The sequence below is a fragment of the Lontra canadensis genome, unplaced genomic scaffold (assembly GCF_010015895.1).
Source record: "Lontra canadensis isolate GAN:19392208 unplaced genomic scaffold, GSC_riverotter_1.0 scaffold21, whole genome shotgun sequence".
Classification (NCBI taxonomy): domain Eukaryota; kingdom Metazoa; phylum Chordata; class Mammalia; order Carnivora; family Mustelidae; genus Lontra; species Lontra canadensis.
The window spans coordinates 22549374-22575506 of NW_022631015.1; the positions used below are offsets into that span (position 1 = coordinate 22549374).

The 26133-nt window shown below is 47.9% G+C and overlaps 1 protein-coding gene across 9 annotated transcripts in view; it reads right to left on the minus strand.

Moving 5' to 3' along the window:
• Positions 1-321: 321 nt before the first annotated feature.
• Positions 322-26133, minus strand: part of RIPOR2 (RHO family interacting cell polarization regulator 2) — a 209138-nt gene continuing 183326 nt past the window's right edge. For 4 of the 9 annotated variants that reach the window (XM_032861654.1, XM_032861660.1, XM_032861653.1 and 1 more), the window contains 10 exons: positions 25185-25823; positions 22266-22447; positions 19801-19972; positions 16777-16912; positions 15732-15893; positions 14565-14723; positions 11563-11765; positions 7204-7287; positions 6063-6153; positions 322-1460 (listed from right to left, as the gene is read on the minus strand). In XM_032861654.1, the coding sequence (XP_032717545.1) occupies positions 1360-1460; positions 6063-6153; positions 7204-7287; positions 11563-11765; positions 14565-14723; positions 15732-15893; positions 16777-16912; positions 19801-19972; positions 22266-22447; positions 25185-25823 (1929 nt within the window). In that variant the 3' untranslated portion in view covers positions 322-1359. Of the gene's footprint in view, positions 1461-6062; positions 6154-7162; positions 7288-11562; positions 11766-14564; positions 14724-15731; positions 15894-16776; positions 16913-19800; positions 19973-22265; positions 22448-22801; positions 23396-25184; positions 25824-26133 lie in introns of those variants that run through there. The other 5 variants (XM_032861655.1, XR_004383163.1, XM_032861656.1 and 2 more) reach the window with 5 other exon arrangements.

The following is a 26133-nucleotide window of genomic DNA, read 5'->3' on the forward strand; positions in this document are numbered from 1 at the left end:
TACTTTTTTTTTTTTTTTTTAATTTTAAGTAAGCTCTACACCCAATGTGGGGCTCGAACTCATGACCCTGGGATCAAGAGTCACGTGTTCTACCAACTGAGCCAGCCAGACACCACGACAATTTTTACTTTAAAATGGAATACGAGTTGCTTTTAAAGGTCTTGCTAAAATGTAAATATTTAAAACGACACCTCAATGATATTTTATACAAACATGTCCAGAATACAGTTGATACTGCACAGTTTCAATAACACTCACACATATTATTTTGAGATCTTGGCATATCCCTTCTTGTCTACTCTTAAGAGGAAGAAAAGCTACTGAGTGGTCTTGTCCTTTATTTAGTGGGCTTGCTACCCTGATAGGGAAGCAATAAAGGAAGCTGTTATTTTAATGATTTGGCCAAGAGATCCCACCCAGGGACGAAGGATTTCTCTGGGAGCAGTGACGGTCCCTCAGGGCGTTCTTCTTCTTAATCTCATGGCAATTCCTGCAGAAGCAAGGATGGTTTGGATCATCCTTCTGCTCTCACCCCATTAAGAGTCCTCCAACTTCTAAGTTCTTCTACTTGAAACAGCATCACAGCTTTCTGAATCCATCACTTTTGGTTTCGTTTGGTCGTAGCAGCAAAACATCTCTATTGTAAAAGTATTGTAAAAAAAAATGGCTCTTGTTTAAAAAAGCTTAAACTTTGAATGTGTTTTTTTAAGGAGTACGGGTACAATCTTTATAAAGTAGGTCTTCGTCATCCACCTGTCTTTTAACCATCATGGAAACGTGCTTTTGGGATTTTCAGGATGGAGGAAAGAAATAAAAGAAGTAGTGGAGGCTTGAGGAAAATGAAATGAAAAGAAACATTAACCTCTTACAATGTGTCACTTTGACCAAGTTCTGCAGGCAAACTTTTATTTGAAGAAATTCTTTTTTTGTGCTTTGCATGAAGGTGAAATTAGGTAGCTAACGGGGCCACTCAACCCTGAGAACACGACAGAGAAAAACTGCAAGGCGTAGGACAGTCATCAAAGCATCATGTGACTATTTTAGGCTGCTAGAAGAACTTCCAAGAAAGTACAAAGATGGCTGTTTTAAAGATCCATACGTATAAGATAAATGGACTCTTCTACTAAGTATGGTCAGACGCAACTGACAGTATAATCTACAGAGCAACACACAGCCCGATTCGACTGGCCGAAGGAAAGGCAGCCGGGTCCTGGGAAACTCGATTTTGAATTCCATCTATAACATGTGAATTTCCAGACAACCTCAGCAGAACGCTTCAAGTTGTAAGCATTCCAGCTCGCTCCGGCACCAGCTTGATGAACGGGGCCACTCAGGAAGACAGCTATGGGGAAGACTTCCTTAAAAAGCCGTAGCGACTTCGGTCCCATGGCGTCCTCCACCGGGAGCACCGTCTCGAGGGAATTTGTCTAGCTGCTCATACGCCAGCCGCCCGTCTTCTCCTGCACACAGAACATCAAAACGAATGGCAGCTGGAAGGTAACTTTCTTATTCATCACTCAGGATAATGATACCAGGTGTTTGGAAATGGATCGCTAATGTTATTTCGCTATGTTAACTTTAGATAAGGAAACCATCTTCTGAGATTCTTTTTTTTTTTTTTAAAGATTTAAAGATTTTTCTTAAAGATTTAAAGATTTAAGGAGAGGAGGAAGCAGGCTCCCCACTGAACAGAGAGTCCGATGCGGGGCTTGATCCCAGGACCCCGAGATCACGACCCGAGCTGAAGGCAGAGGCTTAACCCACTGAGCCTTCCTTCGTTTTTTTTTTTTTTTCAACTCTTTAAAAAAAAAAAAAAAGATTTTATTTACTTATTTGACAGAGAGAGAGAGAATGGGTTAGCTCATTTAATCCTCCCATGGCCTCCATGAGGGAGAAGTGCAGATGCTCCCATTTTATGGAGGAGCACATCAAGGCCCAGCTCACCTATGGACTCCCAGACCTGGGACGCACTGTGATGGAATCCGGACCCACCTAGACTCTGTGGGACTCTAGGGAAAGAACTGAACTCTTCTAAACTGTAGTATATCCATGAGCAAACTAGGAACTGGCCGGGTATTTGCCGTTTTTTAAATAGGATTAGTTAGCCAAGGTATCCGGGGTGGGTGCTGCTGTGGGAGGAGCGTGGTAGGGATGGGCCCAACTCAGGCCCTCTGTCTCTGTCTCTGTCTGTCTGTGTCTCTGTCTCACCTGGAAAAGTGCTGTATTCAGTGTTCTATGTATCAGGGTTTTGGGTAAACACTTTGTTTCAAATACAGGGTTCTATTCCAAAGCAATTTTAAAAAGTAGGGAAAAAAATAACATCTGTCTCAGAAAAGTCAAGGCATGCAGAAACAGTCAACAGAAATCTCTAAAAATTGGTGGCCTTTGCTTAGAGAAGAGTTCACCATGTTCTTTGAAATGCAGGCAAATCCCTACTTTTCCATCTGATGTATTACTGAAAAGCTTAAAGGTACTGCCCCTGAAAGCAAAAACAAACTTTTGGTTGATCAAGAGGCTTCCGGTTCCAGGGACTACAATGTGTTATAAAACCCATAATTACACTCCTTTTCGAAAACCCACTAACATCAATGTATTCCCAGAATTTCATGAATCTTTAAAAATTTTTTTTTCTTCGCAATGAACTTGTGATTGAGCATAACTCATTAGTCCCATCTTTGTTCCTCTTGTATTAAATGCATGAATGCCTGCTCCTTATTGCTATTTGCCTGTGATTTCCACCGCCCCCCCCATTTTCTAATCATTGTTTTAGACAGAAAAATCAGAATGAAGTATTCAAATAATTTGCAAATAAATGTCGTCTGTTCGAGATGACAACTGAGGAAAGTGACCTAGCCCAGCAGGGGTCCTTTGCAAAGAGTAATATTTTAGGTCAAGTGTGAAAGCCTAACTTTGGCTTTTATAAAAGACCATTTCGATATGTCAGCGAGGTCATGTAAAAAAAAAAAAAAAGTCCAGTGGAGGTTTCATGCTTTGAAGTCAAGGACCAGCCATACTGAAATCCCTAACACTCTTAAAATATACTCTGTGTGACTTCTCAGGAAGAAATTTATTATGCAAAGTTATGGCCATCAAATGCCCATAGAGCTTCTGTTTCACACCCTGGCATTCCTTTAGTCTCTGGCATTCCCTCAAAAGTTCTTGCTTGTTCTGTAAGGGATAAAAGAGACAAACCCCAAAAGCAGACTCTTTTAACTCTAGAGAACACACTGCTGGTTACCAGAGGGGAGGTGGGTGGGAGAAGGGGGGAAGGGGATCCTGGGTCCTGGGAGCCTGCTTCTCCCTCTTCCTCTGCCCTCCCTCCGCCCATGTTCTCTCTCTCTCTCAAACAAATAAAATACTTTTCAAAATATAACATATAAAAAAATTTCTTGGTCATTTAAACATCACCTAGAAAACAACGTAATTAAGAATTTCAGAAGATGGGGCACCTGGGGGGCTCAGTGGGTTAAGCCTCTGCCTTCGGCTCAGGTCATGGTCCCAGGGTCCTGGGATGGAGCCCCACATCGGGCTCTCTGCTCAGCAGGGAGCCTGCTTCCCCGTCTCTCTCTGCCTGCCTCTCTGCCTACTTGTCATCTCTGTCAAATAAACAAATAAAATCTTAAAAAAAAAAAAAGTTTAAATGAGCTAACTCATGCAGATCCCTCAGCAAGGCGCCCGGCCCAGAGCAAATCGGACACGACTAGGGTGTGGGGCTGCCAGGCCGCCTTGCCCTGACAGACATTCAGTGCACAGTGGTCTGCGCTGGCTTCTCCTCTGGTCTTTTTTTTTTCCTTAATTTTTTTTAGGATTTTATTTATTTATTTGACAGAGAGAGATCACAAGTAGGCAGAGAGGCAGGCAGAGTGAGAGAGGAGGAAGCAGGCTCCCCGCTGAGCAGAGAGCCCGATGCGGGGCTCGACCCCAGGACCCTGGGATGACCTGAGCCGAAGGCAGAGGCTTTAACCCACTGAGCCACCCAGGCGCCCCCTTCTCTGGTCTTTTAACAGCCCTGTGAAGCAGATAGGGTGTTGGAGGAGAGAGGGCCGGCACTCTGGGGCGTCAGGCAGTGTGGTCCAAACCGGACTGAGATCCAGCCGGGACGCAATGGAATGTCCACAGCTAATGGGGAAACTGTTCTGCCCAACATGGCGGCTACCAGTCTCCTGTGACTGTGCAAAAGTAAATGGTCACTACTCAAAATTAAATAAAATTAAACTTCAGTTCCCCATTCATAGTAGCCACACGGAAATGCCCCAGCCACATGTGAATACTGGGACAGCCCCATTATCGCAGGGGGAGCTGGTGGTACAATTACTGATTCAGCCATCTGTGTGAGACTCAATTTCTATATCAAAGGTGATTCAGAGTGTTGAGTTCAAACTTGTTACGTATTAGAATCATCTGGAGGCTTGTAATAGTCCCAGGGCCAAGGCCAGTGGAAGCAGCATCTTTGGAAGCAGAGCCCAGACATGGGTCTATCTTAAAGTTTCCCTGGTGGTTCGAATGCACAGCTGGAGTTGAGGACCACTAGCTGGTGGTGCAAGGGGGCACAGGGACTGGGGAACCCATGCAGGTGAAAAGCCAAGGTGAAGGGGTGCCTGGGTGGCTCAGTTGGTTAATCGTCTGCCTTTGGCTCAGGTCATGATCCCAGGGTCCCAGGATCGAGCCCCACATCGGGCTCCTTACTTAGCCTCTCCCTCTGCCCCTCCCCCTGCTCGTGCTTTCTCTCTCTCTCTCTCTGTGAAATCAATAACTAAATTATTTAATAATAATTGGAGATGCTGCTGGGGGTGCAGCTGAAGGGAATGTCGGGGCACACCCAGCAGGGACTGGCTTCTTCCTCTGGCACTGGACTGAGGGGCTCTGCTGACTCTGCGTTACTAACGTCAGGCTTACCTGCATCGTTGTGTCAGAGCATGAAGGGATAAAGGAACCTCGAACTAATAACACCCTGGGCACATTTTTAGGGAATTAAATAATCTGTCTGCCTCAGACCGCCGTAAGGAATAACTGTCTCATCCTTTAAACCAACAGATGCTGGCTGGGATTTCTGTGCAGCAGACAACATATTCAATAGCAGAAGGAAGTGTTACTACACCAGTAACTGTAAGAAAGGACGCCTCACAAAGGACGGGTTCTCACGGTCATCATAAAGGCCCAAGAGTCTCCCTTATGCTATTAAGCTCTCTAGTCAAGCCAGAGTGGCTCTTTTCCAACGAGTATTATCACCCGGATTAGATTTGAGGACTTTCGGGAGTCTGGTTTTTACACATTAAAAGCAGGTGTAGGATTAAAACAACAAGTCTCTCTGGGGGCAGGAGTAAGAAAGCTTCTCTCCACCCTTGGCACCGCGCAGCAGGAGTAAACGTATGCAGCTCGGTAGGCGTGACGCTTTCCCAAGTGATGCGAAGGGGGAGATTTATCTGGGTATTCCAGAATGGAAGAAACACTTCACTTCTCTGGTGTCAGGGTTCATGTGGGCGGTGGCCCAGGGGGCAAATAGGGGGTCCTCGGAGAGCCAGGGTGAGGCCCTGGAAGCAGGGGGTGAGGCACTCCTGGGGGCACAGCCCCGCAATGTTGGTCACTCACGGCCCCCCTGCCCCGCGAGTGCCAGCCCAGCCTTGCCATCCCAGCAGCATTCCTGACTACTGCCTCCACCTCACGGCTCCAGATAGTGCACACCAGGATCCTTCTAGAAGGGCTCCAAAGAGCGACCCTCACCCTCAACAGCCAGATGGTGAGAACGGGCCACTGAAGCAACATGGACATTGACCAGTTCCTCATACCCCAGGTGTGTCACATACCCTGTGTGTGTGTGTCATATACCCCGTGTGTCACATGACCTGTGTGTGTGTCACATACCGTGTGTATCACATACCGCATGTGTGTGACATACCTTGTGTGTGCGAGTGTGACATACCCTGTGTGTGTGACATACGCTGTGTGTGTTGAGTGTGAGCAGAGAGCCCACAAAGGGAAACCACTCAAACAGTGCACAGAGCCTTTCCTGCCACTTCCCTCCGAAAGTGGCGAAAGGAAACAAGTGGGTAAAAAGAACTCACCGAGGGACAAGAGGGTCTCTGAGGCCACATCTCTGATCTCTTCAGTGTCAGACTGACACAATGTCACCAGCATTCTAATGCTTTCAGTGGCCTGCAAGGAGAAGGTGGTGAGACAGTGCTGACAATTGTGTCTGGGCTCCCAGAGGGCGCAGTACCCTACAGCTCGAGGGGACAGTAGGGCCATGTCACTCAGGGGGCCCCACCCAGTCTCCTTGGATGTGCAGTACCTGACCTTCCTGGCACGAAGCCCCCACCATCCGCTAAGTCCCCCATTTCCCAGAGGACTCGGGTGTGGGGAAGCCGACCGACTAGCCTGCCTCTCCAGGAGAGCCCACTCCTGGGAGTCCTTTCTGCTGTGCCTCCCTGCTTCCCACACGGCGCTAATGGAACAATTCCTAATGTTTAGCTTAGAGACCAAAACAGAGGCGCAGAGCCAAGGTCGGTGGTGGGAACTTGTCTGGGTGTTTATCACTCATTCATCCAGCACTTTCTGAACCGGGCAGTTCGCCAGGCGTGGGAGACTCTGCGATGAACAACACAGGGTTCTGGCCCTTAAGCGTACACTTGGCCCATTGCTCTCAGACACCACTTCCTCTGTGAAGACTCCCCTGGTCAGACCAGGTCACATTTCCCAGCCATGTGCTGCTCTGGCCCCTGACCCACCCTCCCAGGCCTTTTAATAAGTGTCTGTCCCACCGTCTGTCCTTCCACGGGACTGTAAACACTCAATAAACAAGACGAAATCAGAGGAGACAAACCATAGGAGACTCTTAATCATTGGAAACAACCTGAGGGTTGCTGGAGGGGCGGGTGGGTGGGGGATGGGGTAACCAGGGGACGGGCATGAAGGAGGGCTCTGGATGTAATAAGCACCGGGTATCACACAACTGACACATCACTGAGCTCTCCCTCTGAAACTAGTACAATGTTAACTACACTGAATTTAAATACAGAATTTAAAAAAGAAAGAAAAAGGAAAGTGAACAAAAATATCCCCAAATGAATACACAGTTTGCACAGCAAAGGAAGTAGGACATGCTGCTAACACCCGTGCTTCCGAACACGGGAAGAGAGCTGCTACGTGTCCTTGGCCTGGACTGGCTCAGAGCTGACCCGCTGGGGCTCTGAGGCTGGGTTTTACCTGCAGGCTTTTCAGGGCCAGACAAGCTGCCTTCTGGAGCTGGAGGTTTGCCTTAGTCAGCACTTCACAGTAGTAGAGCAAGGCCTGAAAGAGAGGGAGGGACACCGTTTGTAAGTTTCAGCGGTATCCCTATACATGAGACAGGTCACACCACCTTCAGAGCAGGAAAAAAAAAAAGCCATTAAAATTTGTGTTTACTCAAAGAGCTATCTCTTAATTGAATACATTAATTGTTTATATTTTACCAGGTCACTGATCCTGGGGAATCTGAAGTTGGAAGATCTGAATTTACATTTGCAGCTTTCCAGGGACCCTGAGGACTAGGGAAAGTGCTAGGAGGGTTTAGAAGGAAGGAGAGAAGAAATGTGTTAGCCCCATGGAAAGCTGCACGAGGCCAGGGGAGTTCCATGGAAGAAAGTCACCTTCTACATTTCCCAGGGCAGGTTCAGGAAAGGGATGTGTGGACTCGGCCAGGAAGGGTTAGATGTCAGCTGGGAAGCTCAGAGGGAAGAGAACATTCCAGCAGGATGGAGGAGCGGAGGAGGCAGGGACGTGGCGTGATGGGAGTCTGCTACACGAATCTCAATGTAAAAATGAGTTCTTGTTTTAACCAAGCTCAAGTCGTTCTCAATGCCTTACTTCTCTTAGCTCTATTTCCCATGGCCACATGTCTCATCAAGGTCTTGATTTCATGCCTGGATCACCACCCACCCATTTCTGCTTCCAGCACCTGATGACAAGGGACCCCTTCTTCAAGAGTGCATGGCGTCCTTCAGGAACGCACCCAGCAGCCCCTCTCTCAGAAGAGCAGAGGCCTCCCTTCTTCGTTTGTGCCCAGCACTGACGTGGAACGCCTGCCTCCTTCTGGACTTTTCCAGATCCTAGGAAGTTGGCTCCCCACTCCCAGCTGCCTGCTATTCCTGCCACGCTCCCAGATGTGCCTGGCAGCCGTTCTCTGCACAGGGAACCCCATGAGCTTTGCTCCCCTTTGGACAGACCTTGTTCCTTAAGATCTTCAGAACTGGTTGGAGAACCAGGCCCTGCTTCACTAATCACCATGTGACCGGCTCTCTACCATCTTCTCTCTGATTTCCCATGACTCATTTTCCTTTCTTCTTATCAAGCTAATTATCATTACTTGCATACATCTGTGTTTATAAGTAGCGGTCTTTCCAATACGCCTCTCCACTTGCTCATGTGGGATTTTGACATTTTACTCAACTTCCTGTGCTTTGGTCTGTTGATCTGCAAAATGCTTGGAATAATAGGCCGCTCACAGGGCTTTGTGAACGTTGGGTGTGGTGACGCGGCTCAAGGATTGAAAACGGGTCCTGGCACAAAGTAAGCCTGCCATAAACAGAGCTGTAGAAAGACTTTTATTCTTCTACTCATCTGAGTATTCATATAATTGCTTATAGGGAAAGAGACAACAGTGACTCCATGTCCGCTGAAGCTCCCTAAAGGTGAAGACCTTGGTTTTTGGTTGTCTTTTTAAGGAGTTATTTATTCATTTTAGGGGGAGGGGCAGAGAGAGGGACAGGGAGACACTCCAGCAGACTCCCTGCTGAGCGTGGAGCCTGAAGTGGGGCTCAATCCCAGGACCCTGAAATCATGACCTGAGCCATAAGCAAGACACAGATGCTTAACCGACAGCCACCCAGTGCCCCTGTTTTTTTGTTTTTTAAATTTATTTAATTGTTAGCACCTAGAATGATACTTATACTTAGTGAACGGCTATCAGATGTGAGGACACCACAGTGCCTGGATGAAAGAGCTTGACACTGTCACCAGCCGTCTGGTGGTGTGTTTGCTCATGACACGGCGTATAGCTGGGATTCAACACGGCCTGTTTCCTCGGTTCTAGAACAATCCCACGCTCTTAAAAAATGGAGATGTAATTCACATTCACAATTTTCACCCTTTCCAGCATATAACTAGGTGGTTTCTCGTGTGCTCAGAAGCCATCATCACGACCTCGTTCCAGATCATCTTCATCGCTGTGCCGGGCCGCAGTCCCTCCCGTTGCTCCTCTGTCGAGTTCCGGCAACCTCTGCTCGCTCTCGCTCTCTCTCTCTCTCTGTGTTTGCCTAGTCTGGACATCTTGTGGGAATGCGATCTCATGATACGTGGCCTTTTATGTCCTGTGCCTTCTGTCAGCCTCACAGCTTCGCGGTGCACCCGTGGGGCAGCCTGTGACAGCATTTTATTCCTTTCAGGCTGAGTGAGACCCCACTGGGAGGAGAGAGCCGACTGTGTACTCGTCATCGGATGGGCATTTCCACTATTTCCACTTTTTGGTTGTTATGAATTAATAATGATACTAAATGTCTCATTTCACTTTGGCTTTTGCATGGTTCTCATCAAGCGTGAGCACATAAAGCTTCTCTCTCTCCTCTCTCTTCCTCCCAAGAGCCTCCAAGGTTAAACACCAAACCAAAATTTAACCAGTCCCCCAAACAGCTTAAATGGTCCTTGCTCTCAGGCGCGTTTGCGTTATAACAACGCTTCCAGAGGTCTCAAGTGCTGGCTGTGGGCCCAGGTCAATCCACCCCTGGTAGTAGGATCTTTGGATAAGACTTCTGGACTGTCCCTTGGAGCAGGAGGCCTGAAACTCAGCGGGCTTGGGCAGAAGTGGACACTGTTTCCCGACTCGAGAAAGCATTTGGCCCTTCCCTTGGTCTTGCAGAGACGTATGATCTCAGAGAGCAAGTCGGCCTCCTCTTGCTCGTTGGAGTTTGAACAGCTGTCCGAGAAAGGATGACAGCCGGGAGACTCCGCTTGGTAAGAGCTCTGGGAAGCAAATAGGAGGCGCCCTGGAAAGCAAGACAGCCCCATCACCGTGTAACGTAGTAAGCATCCCCTCGGCTGGGTCCTAGATAATTACAGGAACAACAACATCCCAACAGACAGAAGAATAAATATTTCCCACTTATTTGGGTGCAGGGTTTGGGGTGGGTAAAAAGCATAAAAAATGAACCTACATGCGACATTCAGTTTGTTTCAATGGCTACAGGTTTCCGAAGGTCCGAGATTACAGAAGCGCCGGCTCTCACCGAAGTAGTTATGTATGGCATTAGGCTTTCACATCTGGTGGTACAGAATTAATGTACTAACTTTTGTCGTTTCATATGCGAAAACATGGAAAGAACTCAAGGCTTGGGGAGGGCGGGTCATACATTTCTAGGTGGTATCTGTTACACCTCCTGACGAGAGTGCCACCAAAGCCGTCTTCAGTTAGCGAGGCTCATGCGTGAGAAATGAATCCTAGAGCTAAGGATGAGAGCTGAGCTGGAGACGCAAACATCCCGCCCTTCCCTCGCTTAGCTAATGCCTTAGAAAAGCTAAGCCCTTCTCAGAGTTCAACATTTGACCTTTCCCAGGACAAGAAGGGGCCAAGTTTAATTTTCTTGACCTGATCTGAGGATTGACACGAGTTATTTTTTATTTTTTAAGACTTTATTTATTTCAGAGGGAGAACATGGGCAGAGGGAGCAGCAGAGGGAGAGGGAGGAGCCGAGCAGGGAGCCCGACACGGGGCTCAATCCCCGGATCCTGAGATCGTGACCTGAGCCAAGGACAGATGCTTACTCAACTGAGCCACCCATGAGTTAGTTTTTAGAACAACTGTTCAGATTGTCAAGGGCTCCCCAAGGACCAAGGCTGCTGCCTGTACAGGGCCTCTGTGTGCTTGAATTACAGATGCTTGTTACCCCGGATGGTATTGAGTTAAAGCCACAGACGAGGTCTACTTCCTCTTCCCTGGCAATGAGCAGCTATAGTTTTTAAAATCACAAATATTCTTGTTCTCTGAGTCAGTAGCATGATGACTTGTCCCCAGACCACTCATAAAATGTGCGTGCATGTATGCTCACCGTGGCATTTTTCAGAGTTGGAAACTCGACCAATGCCCATCAGTATGGAATGAGAAAATAAATTATGGAGTATCCCTGAGATGCACAGTCATCCATCAAACCAGACGAAGGGGATTAACATGTTCTAACAAGGAAAATCACCGCGATATAGTACATTTAAGTTAGTTACACAACAGAACAGTGTGACCTCATTTAAGAAACAATTAATCATATATGTGAGCAGATACATAGGAAAAAATGAGAAGGAACATACACCAAATTATTAACAATTCCCTCTGGGGCCTGGACTTATGGGCGCTCAAATATTTGCAGGATATTTTTGTAGTTTACATAGTATTACATATAATAATGTGTATATATAACTATATATATTATTAATAGGCAGTAGAAAGTCATTTTGATAAAAAAACACATGGCAAAATGTGCATAGTAAATGATGGAAAATGAAACCAGCTTCTGGCTTGCTGTCCATGATTTGGGGCTTTACCTTTTCCCTGAAATGCTCGTTTCTGGAGGCTGCAGCCAGGTAAAGCATCACAGCCCGGCTCACTTGGCCGTTGTCCCCCGTGAGCAGCAGAGCCAAGGTCCTGAGTACTTCCTGCTGGGCGGGGAGACTGCTGGGCACAAGGTCACGTATGGCCTGGAGCAGCTTCTCATCTCTCAGCGATTGCAGAGTCTGAATCAAGGAAACTAGCAAGTGAAAAGAAAGCAGAAGACCTTCTAGTTCCATCCATGTCATTGCAGTAAGTCAATCAGAGAAAGACAATTATCATATGATCTCACTCACATGGGGAATTTGAGAAACAAAACAGAGGATCATAGGGGAAGGGAGGGGATAATAAAATAAGATGGAATCAGAGAGGGAGACAAATTAGAGAGACTCTTAATCACAGGAAACAAACTGAGGGTTGTTGGAGGGGAGGGGAGGGGGGAACGGGGTAACGGGGGGGGGGATGGGCATGAAGGAGGGCACGAGATGGGATGAGCACTGGGTGTTATACGCAACTGATGAATCACTGAATTCTCCCTCTGAAACTAATAATATGCTGTATGTTAATAAATTGAATTTAAATATTTTTTTAAAAAAAGAAAGCAGAGTTCACCTTCTGACCATAGGGTAACAAACTCACTAAAAATATAAATACGACTCAGATATATATATGATAAAAGGCTCAAGTATGAAAAATCAGCCTATGTTAAAGGTGATATTTCCAATTAGTGAGAAATTATTTTCACTCATGAGTGAAAATTTTCACTAATATTTGAAATATTACATCATTCAAATAACTATATTAAGGCAAATGGCAAACCATACGAGGGAACCAGTGAAGGCGGACCTCCGTCTCGTATGGCCAGACTGAAATAATGTACAGATGAATAGTCCAACGTAAAAATAGAGAGCAAAAAAAATACAAGTACACACTTTGTCCAGTCTTCCTGATGATAGCAAACGCTGCTGTCCCTCTTCTAGTCTTACCCGTATAGCAAAGCCCTCACCCCGAGTGACCTCAGCTATCCATTCTCTCTGTCAGCACTTGGGCAGAGAGGCAGCCAACTAGGAGAAATCCAGTCGGTTGGTTGGAATATGGAGAGAGCATGATAAAAATAGAAAATTCTGAGTCCCGTGTGGACACACTGACCACGTTCTAGGACTAAAGGATATATTCCAATCCCTGATGAGGAATCCAGCACAGGTCTCAATTAGCCACAGAAACATTAGGGTAAGAGCATGTCTCATCAGTGCAGATGGGAAAATATAACCTAACATCCATGTTCCATCAGCCGAACAGCATCCTCTCTACCGTGGACACATCAGTGAATTTTGGAGATTTTTTTTTTCTTTGAATTTCCTATTCTTCCTGCTGGGGATGTTCTGGTCATTTTACTTCTTTATAAATAAATACCCCAGCAGGAGGTCTCAAGACAGTAGTATGTATAACAACCAAACAATGGAAAACAATCTAACTGTTCAACAATCGTCAACCATATTAGTATGCTTCCAAAGGCAGGGGTGCTACAAAACTTAAAGAAGTTTCAAAGAATAACATGAGATATAACATCAAAAAAAAAAAAAAAAACCTAGGATAGGGGTGCCTGGGTGGCTCAGTCAGTTAGGCAGCTGTCTTCAGCTCAGGTCATGATCCCGGGGTCCTAGGATCGAGCCCCGGATCCAGCTCCCTGCTCAGTGCAGAGCCTGCTTCTCCCTCTCCCTCTGCCTGCCGCTCTGCCTACTTGTGATCTCTCTCTGTCAAATAAATAAATAGATAAATCTTAAAAAAAAACCCCAACTACCCTAGGATATACTACTCTATCAGAAGTCATCACAATTTGGAAATTTACTCGGAAAACTGCTTTAGTAAGACCATGACAAACTGAGAATGAAGAAATGACAACTATCCCAAGGTGAGAGCCTCTGGTCTCTTGCCTCTACTCTCCTTCCAGAGCTCTGGACCAGCATCTGCTGGTGGTGAGGCCTATGCAGACTGTCCCATGTTCTGGCTGGTGTGGCCACAGGTGGAGGAGGATGTGAGGCTTCTCCCTGGGATGAAACCTCAGGGACAGACGTGTCCATGCAGGGTTTGATGTTCCAGAGAGAAGGGCTAAGCCCGGTGCTGTGCCAGCCCATCCAATCCTAAAAAATGCACCTCATTCCCACCCCTTTTCCCCAGCACTGTCAGGCCTTGGTGGGTTTACAGAGCATGGACGTGGGAACCAGAAAACCGGCCCCTCATGTCCTGACTCCATCCTAAAGGGGTTTTTCCCTCCATGCAGGTGCTTATTTTATTTCTAATACTTGAAGCACCACACTGCTAGGCTGGTGGCCGTTCTTCTCATTCCTTGGATCCCCAGCTGGAAATTCAGTTTTCCGTCTTCTTTCCTTTCCTTATCAATGTGCCACTCTATCTGCTTTTTTTTTTTTTTTTAAGATTTTATTGATTTGAGAGAGAATGAACAGGGTGGAGAAGCAGAGGAAGAGAGAGAGAGAGAGAAAGACAGACTCCCCACTGAGCAGGGAGCCCAATGTGCGACTTGATCCCAGGACCCTGGGATCATGACCTGAGCCGAAGGCAGATGCTTAACCGACTGAGCCACCCAGGCACACCCCCCATTGCCTTCTTGTGAATCCTGCTTCTGAAAGCACCACCAAAAAGGGCAACCTGAAATAGTCCCCACTGTAGGCTTGATCCCACAAATGGTGAATACAATATATTACTGAATTAAAGAAATGACATCGGTAAATCATTTAGCAGCTTCTCGTCAACATTACACCCCTGCTGGGTGACTGGGATGTGCTGAGTAAACCCCTGCTTCATTGCCAAGAGGCTCACTAATGTTAAGGGTCCAAAAGTCACTGAAAAGGCAGATCTGAACCCAGCTGTGGACTTGGGGGGAAACGAAAAGGCTCCCCTCACTCAACACTACACCCCAAAAGCCCAGAGCGGACTCCAAAGGGAGCCACTGCACAGTGTGACAAAGAACGCGTCCCACCTTGCTTGGTCAGCTGGTTCACGTGAGTCTCGAGGTCGCTCACACCGTGGCTGGTAAAATAACCATAATACTGGAAAACGGTGACAACTTCCAAAGGGAGGCTGGAGGGGAGTAGTGGCTCAGCCCGGTCCAGGATCTGGGACACCAGGGTTCGGAACACTGTTTGGAAGGGAAAGATGGGAAGCAGCTTTGAAGAGACATGACTGTTCATTCATGTTTTACTGTGGTACGTGGCAGAGAGGAGTCTGGGAGCTGAGCTGGTCCTCAGCACGCCGCTTGGTGAGTTTTGCATTGATGTGTACACACACCTGTCACCGCCATTAGGGACGAGGTGCAGAACTCGCCTGGCTCCCCACAAGGTAAGCTTGTGCCCCTTCCCACCGTAGGTTACTGATCATCTGGCTTCCATCCACATGAATTAGCCTTGCTTGTTTTGAGCATCATGTAAATGGAATGATCTAGTAGATGCTTTTTGTATCTGGCTCCTTTTACTCAACAAAATATCTGTGAGATTCATCTACACGTTGCTTAGAGCAGTAATTGGTTCTTTTTAAAAACTGCTGTGTAATCCCCTACTGTGGGAATCTGTTACTATTGGTAAAAGCACAATACAAAGATACGATACTATGCATAGGCACATCTACATACACACATACATACCCACAAAATACACTCATTTTCTTGCTGGTGGGCATTTGAGTTGTTTCTGATTTTTGGCTTTTGTGAATAAAGCTTCTATGAACTTTCCTAGGCCTGTCTTTTTTGTGAGTATATGCAGGTACTTTCCTTGATATATTTAGGAGCAGAATTGCTGGGTCATAGGGTAGGGGTACATCTAGCTTTAGTGGAAATCGCCCAACAGCTTTTCCCAAGGGGTTATTTCCCGTGGCACTCTCAGATTGGTAGCATTTTAATGAAAAAAGCCTACAACCACCTAAACGGCAATATAGAAACACAGAGCTTTTAAAAGCTGATAATCTGATTTATCTGCGGATAATCTGATTTAAAACATGATTTAAAACATGTCCAAGTCTTTCTTTTCTTAGATGGTACTGAGTGGATGCTGCTTTCTCTGCAGAGTCAGTCGTTGTCCCGGGGGAGGGACCCGCCGGTGCTCACTCTTAGGTCAAACGGCAGAGGTGCTGTCCCCTCACGGCCGCCCCTTACCTGGGTCTGCAAGCCCCGGGTGCTCTCTGTTGATGGTTCTGGCAAAGCTGGCTTCCAGCTGCTTTATCACTCGGTCGGCCGAGCTGTGGTAGACACCAGCTGGGCTGCAGCACTTGGTCCAGAAGGACAGCAAGGACAGCTTTTTGTGAAATTCTGGGATGGCTGGAAGAGAGAGCAACCCCGACCCCAACGTCGCACATTTTGAAAGAAGCAGGTGAAGAGATTGAACCTGTGTGGGGGCGGGGCAAGCACAAGGGCCCCCTTCTCTCTCTCTTTTAAAAAAAAAAAATTTTTTTTTTTCAAAGTAGGCTCCATACCCAGTGTGGGGCTTGAACTCACGATCCCAAGATCTAGAGTTTCGGGCTCCGCCAATGGCCAGGCAATCCAGCCGGGCTTCCCCTAAAGATTGTGGTGTTTAATCGGAACTACAAGATCTCTCTGTGCTTGGCAGATTTTCCAAAGGACCCAGAAGTTATGACCCCTCCAGCCTGGGCAACTGAGGACATGCAGCAAAAGCAAAACTGTTTGCTTTCAGTGAGAGAAAACACAGCAGCTCTACTCTTGGAAGATGTTCTCACTGTGTCCTCTCTGGTAACTTGGCAGCAAAACATGAGAATGAAACTCAGGAAGAGTATCATGCCAGGCAGCCCAGGGTTAGCATCTCCCTGGTGTGTGGTTGTGATGGCCTAGGAGTGCCTGAGAGCAGGGAGGACACGAGTCACTCACACCCGGAGTGTCTGGTCCCTTTTTCTGCCTCTCAGCCACCTGCCAAGGTCCCCTTTCTCTGGCAGAGAAAGTCTGTGAGATGGCCTACAAGGTGGATGCTGGTGTTGATTATGGACTTGTGTCTGACGTCCGGGGCTGGCAGGCCCTCTAGAAAACACAGTGTCTGCTGGTTGGACTCCGAGGTGTTCAGGAGACCACACCGGGGAAGGGACATTCCTCTATTTTATGGCCTGAGCATGCGCTCTTGCAGTCCTGAGGCAGCAGGGACAAGATGCGGCCGGCGAGCGTGGGCATGGAGGTGGGACACGCACATACTTACCTTCAATGACGGAACTGATGTTCCCTATGTTCTCATCGCTGACTGCTGACAGCTTCTCCACCACCTGGATTTGCCTAGAAAGCTTCTCTAAGAGACTGCTCGCTACGAATGGGGTTTTGCTTGAGAAAACAATTTGCTGAGGAGACAAACAGAACCAGGGGCTCAGTTCCGCTACTGTCAATGGAGGTTTCCCGGCCCAACCGCCTCCTTCCTAACTCAGCAGTCAGGCAAACTCAACCCATGCGGTGATTTAGTTCCGGCTTGAGAACGTTCCTCATTCCAGGCTGATGATAAGAACTGATGAAATCACACATGTTTTTGTTGCTTTACAACCTTTTTTCGTGCCTGTATAGATTCTGGAACGTTCTCAATAACAGAGCTGCAAGGTTCTGATAAAGTTGCCTTTGCTTTTTATGTATCATAAATCTTGTAAATCCTCTTTGAGACCATGAGGGCATATTTAGGCTGCTTATCTGTGTGCTAACAGAAAGAAAGATTTATTTCACAAGTAGTTTTTCACAGCATGGATTGAGTTCCTTGTTTTCAAGCTGAACGTTAAGAACATGTTGTATAATAATCATGATTATAATCAAGGCTATCTTGTTCTAATTAATGAGTGCTTTTTATGTACCAGGCACTGGTCTGAGCCCATGTATTAGCTCGTGTGATTTCCTACAGCCACCCTGTGAGGTGGGTACTGTTGATAGTGCATTTTAAGCATTTTATTTATTTATTTAGTGCCCGAGCACATAGAGGGGCAGAGGAAGGAGGAGAAAGAACATCCCAAGCTGAGTGCAGAGCCCGACGCGGGGCTCGATCTCACGACTCTGAGATCACGACCTGAGCCGAAACCAAGAGTTGGACCCTTAACCCACGGAGTGACCCAGGTGTCCCTTGATATTCCATTTTACTGCTGAGGAAACTGAGGTCAGAGAGATCAAGTAATGTGTCCAAGGCCAAATACATAGCAAGTGACTGCACCTACGTGCAGGTCACAAGAGCAAAGGGCATGAGAGAGGATACAAGTCAGTGGCTGCGTGGATGTTCTTGTCCTTTCTGTGTCCCTTGGAGACCTGTCCCGGTCACGTGGTGGGCATGGAGGCAGGATGCATCCTGTACTAAACCCCCTAGAACACACAAATAGGATTTTCAAATCCAGAAGTCTCGTGAAACAATTATGTACTGATGCCTTTCCTGTAAGGAAATACAGGAGAAATGAACTGATTTGGGGCATAATTATAACTATCATGATTCTTATGGAATACCCATTTTTATCTCTTTGCAATTACATGCCAAATGAAGGCATTAACTCACTGATTCAGCAGCAGATGTGAGTTAGAAATTAAGCTTCTAATCCTTACTTTATTCCACATCTATTATATCTACCTCTTCTGTTTTTCCTGGCACTGATGTCCCCCCTCAGAAGAGCTGACGTGTGATAACCATGGCCTGAGTCTAGACAACAACATGGCACTGAACAGTGTCTGCTGATTCCTCTTTGAGAGAAAACATCCATTCATTTACAGAAGAGAATTCTCCTATGTTTCACAAAATAATGACTTTCCCTCTAAAAGGCAAATAGGTCCTTGGCTCAGCCCAGAATCAGGCTCAGCAAGGACGAAGAATGGTGAAAACTGTCTCATTCAAGGGCCAGGGGAATAGAGAATAGCTAAAAGTAAATCACAGTCCTTGCCCATTTTGGTCTAGGGAAAAAAAAAAAAAAAAAAAAAAAAAAAGCACCTCCTGCCAGACTGCCAGTGAATGGCTTGCCGTAAACAGCTTACAAATTCGGCAGTCAACAGAAGAGATCAACGGGGATGGTGGCCAACTCAGTGACAAGAGTCCTCATTGCCAACCAGTTTCTCACAGTGTCTGAGGTGACTCTGTGGCTCTTTATTCGGGAAGCAGAAGCATGCGCTACACTGCATCAGTATATTACGCAAGAAGCGCACTAACCCACTTCTGGTCCCTCTGCGGCCCCTTCCTCCTGTCCCTGCCTCTAGTCTTCCAGTGGGTCCCCTGCTTTTAGGAGCATGACCCTTCCTTTTTGGCCCCCTTCCTGCCTGGCCAATCCCCCCACAGACCTTGACATTTGCTGTCACATTCTTCTCCTGTTCCCCACACGTGCAAGCAGGCTAGCGCAGACAGGCAACTAGTCGCGGAGGAGGCCTTTAAATAGATGCTCAGGAAAAAATGCTTTGTCAAGACACTTAAAGCACTTCCTGCATCCAGAGAATTCCCAAATCTGTGCTCCGCTACTGTAAAACCTTAACCGGTAAACAACCTGAAATGAAAAGAAAATTAAGGCCCACGGTGCCCCAGAATGAGAGCTAACTGGTAATGATAATGTCCTATGAAAGTGCTCTCTCTCGTCGCTGGTAAGTCTTTATCCCAGATCTGGAGAGCTGGGGTTATATGCTACAGCATTTTGCCTTTAGCTGTCCGGGTGGTAGAAAGCCAAGTCAGGAGACAAGTGCACACCAAAGGACGCTCAGTAACTCTCACTTTCAAAGTCCATTCATTTGTAGCTGGCAGAACACAAAAATTTTTCCTTAGTCACATGACTCTTCTCTTTTATCAAATGATTTGACATCAAGAACTAACCTAGGACCTCTTACAGTGTGGAGAACTAAGGGGTGCCTGGGTGGCTCACTCAGTTAAGGTCTGTCTTTAGCTCAGATCATGATCTCAGGGTCCTGGGATGGAGCCCCACATCGGGCTCTCTGCTCAGCAGGGAGCCTGCTTCTCCCTCTCCCTCTGACACTCCCCCTGCTTGTGCTCTTTCTCCCTCTCAAATAAATGAAATCTTAAAAAAAGAATGAAGTGTGGAGAGCTGGGTTTTACAATAAAACCCCAGGGCTCAGGGAGGATGGCCATGCCCATGAGAATGTTTGAGTTGCCCCAACTCAAAGGAAGACGGTTCTCTTTTTCCTGAATTTTCATTTCTCTGGCGTAACTGAAAAAGGAAGCCCACCTTGGTGCGTCCACAGCCTGGGCTCTGAGGCACGCGGTCAGCAGTCCTACCTGAACGAGCTGGGTGCAGTACTGAAGGTGCCTGACGATGGTGATGTCCAGGCTTTCATTCCCCGTGGTCAGCGGCAGAGGGCTTCCGGCCACACTAGTCCCGACCCCTGTGTCCTCTGTCAGTGCTTCGCTAAGGTGCCCCCTGGCTTCAGGGTGTGTGGCTCTGTAGGTCCTGGGGCAGGAAGGGGAGCGAGATGTTAGTTTCTTTTGGCATGGAAACCCCAGGTCACCTCAACAAAACTCATGAAAGGCCCCCTCTGGCACCCATTGAACGGGAGGCTTTCGCTAAGCCCTCCTTGAAAAGCCGAGCTACTTTTCCAAAGCTGCTTCTTGGTTCAGCCTGGTCAACCCATGTGCCCTGTTAAAAGATCGTGCAAACAGATTGCTCCCAGAGTTCTCTGTTTGTTGCCCGAGCACAATGAGCCCTTTGTAAAGCCGGCACACCAAGGAGTCTTTGAGACGGGCTCTCGTTTTTGTGCTTGTTATACTTGTTTGCTTGGTGGATGGGAAATTGCCAGATTTTCTGGGATTAAACTGTCCTCTGTATTTGTGGTCGCCCCAAGAGCAAGACCATTAAGAAGTAAAGTCAAGGCTTTTTCTTGGCCTCAGATCAATTGCTCCTTGAAGAAAAGGAGAAAGTTGCCAGCAGGAGACATGATGTTCTGCCCCAGACAAAGGCTACAAGGGGGCATCTGAATCTTCCCAGGCGGGGCTTGGTTCTGCCTCTCATGCCTGGTTTCAGCCTCACCATGGAGCTGTCTCAAGTTGTATCGTGATGGGCACTTAGATTTACAAATAAAATCTGTTGCCTCTATTATCTAATTTTGATCTGAAAATTAATCTGTGTGGGAAAGAGGGAGTAGCTGTCTCATTTCACACATGGGAGGGCTGACCGGCACAGATATTCACCACCGTGTCCTGTTACACAGCCGGCAGCGACCGGGTAGCCAGTGGCTTCTGGGTTCGCGCCCGCCCGCACCCCCCCCCCCCCCCCCCCCCGCCCAGCCCCTTGGATTTAGAAAAATCATGCACCTGAGCTTAGCGGTCCTGAACATTTTCCTCCAATTAACTTTTACCTCCAAGGGGAAAGCACTCTGCTGGTGTCCCGGCCATCAGCACATATTTAAAACACACACATACACACACACCCGCACACACACAATTTTCACAATTTCACCTAATCCCGCTGATGACATAAAGTCAATCAGTTTAGACAATTTAATATCAATGGTCTACAAAGTGTACAAAACCCGTGATGGTTTTGTTGTTGAAATGCTTCCGACGGCAGCAAAAATGGAAGTTTAGACTGAGGTGTGACTTTGACATACCATGTAACAGCTTACGCTAACGAGGAGACGGATTTTTGGTTTAGAAGCACTTCACAAGTTCAATCAGGCTAGAAAAATCTCAGCACAGAATGTAGGAATATAACATCAGCCTTCCAGTCATTGAATACATTTTGTTTGTCAGGCCCCTGGCTTGCTCAATGGATAAATCTGTTTCTCACTTTTTTGTTCCCTGATTTTGAAAGAACGACCCCTCCAGGGATGAGAAAGCCCTCAAAAATGTTATTATAACATCACCTAGGGAGGTTTGCGAAGATGGGACAGGTGGAGTTCCTCGTAACTGGAAAACCTATTTGCATAACACGTCAGCAGTAAAGATGGTGGAAATCCACGCGTTCCTCTGGGGAAGTATGTGTGTGTGTTTTCTCTCCCCCAGCAGTTAAGGAAGGTGAGTAGGCTCGACTGCGTTTGCTTTGTTTCCGCTGAAGTCGCAGAACGGACCCCAGACTCTAGCTCCAAACACAAGTTCTGGCTGTCCAAGAAAACTGATGGAGACGGTGACACTATTTCACCTTCATCGCCCCCTCCCACTGCCTCACCCCTGCCTGTCTCAGAGAAGGTGCAATCAGGTCTCAGCCAGGAGTCGGTCAATACTCGTTGTAAGGGAAATATGTGCCCGGGCTGAAACCTGGCTTTGATAAGTGCACCAATCATCTTGATCTGGAACTACTTTGTCAAAGGGAGCAAGAGATAAAGGGGTGGAAAAGGCAGAGACTAGCACAATGAAGAGATTAGAAATAGGACCCAGACGGAGGAGAACCAAGTACAAACGGGTCATCCAGTAGGACTCCTCCAGAAACACAGCATATCTAGTTAATGTGGAATTAATTACACTGGGGTCAGGTAGCAGGCCCCGAACGGTCCAGGACGTACGTGTATACACACAAACACGTCCCTTTCATTTATGAGGAAGAAAAGCAATTCATTTTTCCTTGAACAGCACAAAAGAGGTGAATGATATGTAAACATCGTCCTGGACAGTAAAAGGGAGCCGAAAGTCAATGGGCATTCCTGTGGGAAGTTCTTTCCTCCTGGGAGGGGCCTGGGAGGCGACGGACAGTGACAGAGAACCACTCTCCAGACCTTAGAGGTGTAAGCACACACTAACTTTACACTTACCTATTTTTCTCGGTCTCGGTGTCTGAAAATACCGAGTCCGCGCCTCCGCCAACATTACAAACCTCATCTCCGTCCTCCTCCTCGTCAAAATCAGAGGTGTTCAGGAAATCAAAGCTTTCTAAAGCACTTTCGACTGTAAGACTTAAACTGGAAGACCGGCTGCGGCTTCCGGCCGGCTTGCACTGCAAAGGCAGAAGGCATCAGGGAAAAGATCAACATAGCCAGAGGCAGAAAACACAACACGCAGCATTCAACGTGAGATGCGACACTTTCTGGGTTTTTTTCAAGCTTTTATTTTTTGTTGTGGTTGGCGTTAAAAAAATGCACTTAAACTTTTCATATTAAAAAAAAAAAAAGTACAACGATAGATAAAATGACACAGCATCTGGGATTTGTTCCAAAATCATCTGGCGAGAAAGACGCAGGAAGAAGGACAGAAAAAACAAGACCAGCTCTGAGTGGACATCGTGGAAGCAGGAGATGGGCACGCTGGGGCGCATTCTAGGATTCCTTCTGTTTCTGCCTGAAGTTTTAGAATGGAAAGTTGAGGGACTGATAGCTCAGAGAGCCCTGGGAGACAGAACTGCTCTAGCCCTCCCTCTGCCTCGCGCTCAACCCCAAAGGAAACACAATCAGCAGACGAGTCTGAAGAGCCATGGCGTCAAGGCCAAATATAACCGATCCGTAACATTATACGGCCATGTCTGTGCTGTCCCGAGACAGAAGCTGGCTACCCAAGGAACCCATTCCGGGGCTGGAGGAGTCTATATTGCCAAACACAGACAGAAGCAGGACAAACAGAATAAGGCCAGTTGCTATGGGCACAGAGATAGAAAGACGTCCTTCCAAAGTATTCAAGAGGATGGACGCTGGGGTGGATTGAACAGGACCGGTCCTGCAAGGCACAAGAACCAAAGGTCCTCCTTCCAGTTAGGTGGCTCTCCTTGCTGACTTCGTAACACAAGGCAGGCAGCGCCTTGCAGGGGTCTGTCTCTGAGACTCAAGATGGCACAAAAGCACAGGGGAACCCGTCTTTCGGTCTTTAAATCAGAGTTGTTTCATTCACCCTCAGTGATCTCCGTCCCAGAGGCTGCATCACTTAGTCTCTGATCCTCAAGAGGCTTAGCATCCTAGGATGTGAAGGGGAAAAAGAGAAACTTTGTCTAGCGGATGCTTCGATTCTGGCTGGATCCATAGCCACTTGCCCCAGGTCTAAACTCAAACGCTGTTTTCCATCTCAGAGAGAGAGAGAGAGGGCGCCAGTCCAGATGCAACTTACTTCTAGGTTCTTCTTTCTTAACCAGCTATCTGCCGAACTTAACCTCACCCATTACGGATGCGTTTAAACATTGATCCTAACAAAGGGATAGACGGACACTTAAGGATTTTCAAGGCGGGATCGTTTTGGAACAACAGCAGATGGAAATAATACTCTGGAAAGAAATCTGTGGCCCCCAGGTTGTTCTGACTCACAGACGGCTTGCTCAGTGTTCACTGGCAGACCCCGCTATCTTAGCCATCTAGATGCCTGGAGATGGGAGCTGCTCTCCCCACGCGCTTCTCTAAGGCACCTGCTGAAGGAGGGGGTCAGCTGTGTCTTTAAATTTCACACCTTCTGCCCACTAAGTGAAGCTGGTCAACTCTGTAGACTAGAGTCTGTTGAGGTGACAGAAGATGTTTTCACTGGAGTGTTAGACAAGCAGCCTCCATGCAGGAGTCCTGAGCTGGGGCTTCTGAGAAGTGTTTTCCAGAAAGCAGAGGCAGAGCGCCCTGGCCTGCTTCTTAGTCTGTCATGAGCGCTGGGGGACCTGGAGAGTTGGCCTGCCCTGGGGACAACCCCTCGGAGGTCATGAGCACCACCGAGAAGGGTAAGACAGTCTGAAAAGCCTTGGAAATGTGCTCCCATGTGCCACTGAGAAGACCACGATTTACCGACAATCACACAAGGGGGTGAGACGGCCTTCTGTGGGCGGAATCTCAGCCAGCCCCCGGCACCTTATTTTCCAGCCCAGTTGATAGGACAGGTCCCCAAAGAACTGCTCTTTCGTGGAAAAAGGAGTCAGTTCGCCTTCCGTATAGCAAGGCCAGAGTGGCAAAGCTGAGAGCACAGGAGGTGGCTATGGGATTTGGGACAAAACTCAGGCTCTGTCCTCCTGGGCAGTGTTTTAGAAAGTTTATGCCTGGTGGCAACACAGACATTCTGGTGTGGCAACAGTAACCTCCTTCCTGGGACCTCCTGCCTGAGAGGGGATCATCCCTCTCGCACTCCTCTCCCACCCGGTCTACCCTGAGCTGTCTGAGCAGGGGTGAGGTTGAGAGAGAGCGAGCTCTGGTGGTGGCGGGGGTCCCTGGTTTCTACAGCACAGGAGATGATGACTTGCAAGTCCCGACTCACTGGTTGGGACAAGACCAGACTGGAGAAGGGGGGGTGCAGGGGGAGGTGGGGTGTGGGGTGCAGGGGAAGGCAGGGCGAGGGGTGCAGGGGGAGGTGGGGTGAGGGGTGCGGGGGGAGGGAGGGGGGAGGTACGGGCCCGTGGCTCCCACATCACAGTTGCCTCACTCTTGACTTCAGTCAGAAAGGGACTCTATCCGGTAGCACCTCAGGGAGATTATGATCCCCAAAGTGCCTCCAGCTCCCTTCTGGGATTGCGGTGACTGACCGTGGGGCTGGAGGGGTTCAGACCTTCCGCATGCCGGAGACTGAACTCCTAACCAACTCGGGGGAAACTCATCTGTGTGACGGAAATAAAAACGAACACGCACTCCTGGTGTTTCAAAGTCGGTGCCATGCAGATGACGACCGTCCCTCAGTTCTGTGATGCAGGGAAATAAAACACCTAGACACACTACTTCCGAGAGAAAGCTGGCTTCAGACGCCTCTCTCCACACCTGATCTGATTTCCCTAAAATGGTACTTACTTTTAGGATGTCATCCAAGTGCATGACTTCTTGGTTCAGGTCCTGAAACTCTTTGTACTGCTCCTTGTGTGGCTCCAAGGCAAAGAAAAGCCCGCTAAATGCATCTTCTAGGCTTCCATCCAGGAAGGAGCGACAGCCTTCGGATTCTCCGCTGACGGAGCCCTCCAGGGCCAGCCTCTCCGTGGCCCCCGGCACCTCCGCTGAGGTCAGCCTCTTGACCAGCTGCTTCGTGATGTTTCCTTCAAACGTGTCCAGTTCCACAGGCTTGAGCTCCGAGGCCTCGTCGGACTCCTGTAGGAGGGCCTCTGCCACATCCTTCTCCAGGAACAGGGGGGTCCCAGGCCTGTCTGTGTCCTCCTCCACATGTGGCTGTGGCTCTTGGCCTTCTCTGGAGGAGTTTCTAGAAGATGCTGAGCTGGCATCATCTGAGCCCTCATTCTGGGAGGCCAGGCTGCTGTGGTCCCGCTCTGCAGGGGTGATGGTAATTTCTGGGTTTGCTGAGCCTGCGGTGGACAGAGGGCCGGCTGCGTGGGGGGTGAGGGCACAGTCCCCGTTGGGCAGGTCGCTGAAGCTGAGAGACAGGGGCGTTTTCTCCTCAGCTGCCTTTCCGTGGTCAAAGACGTCATCAGGTAGATTAGACTGCGGATAAAAGGCGTCTTGTTATTATTTTAAATACAAGCGATATGCTGGGTGGGATTTCTTTCCAGACAAGATGCAGGCAATTAAAATACACAACCAGCGCTTTCATAATCCTAACATGTTAGCTGTTGATTCTGTCTGTGCACATGTGTGTGTGAGGCAAAAGAAAAGCCTTTACAAACCACTTCTGGTGTTGAGTCTCCGTGAAAGTTCATTATTCTATTCCTAGGTTCGACAGTTTTCAGAAGAAAAGATTGGGGGCAGGGGAGGGAACAGAGCCTATTTCCTAAAATCCAGAATCTCACAGTAT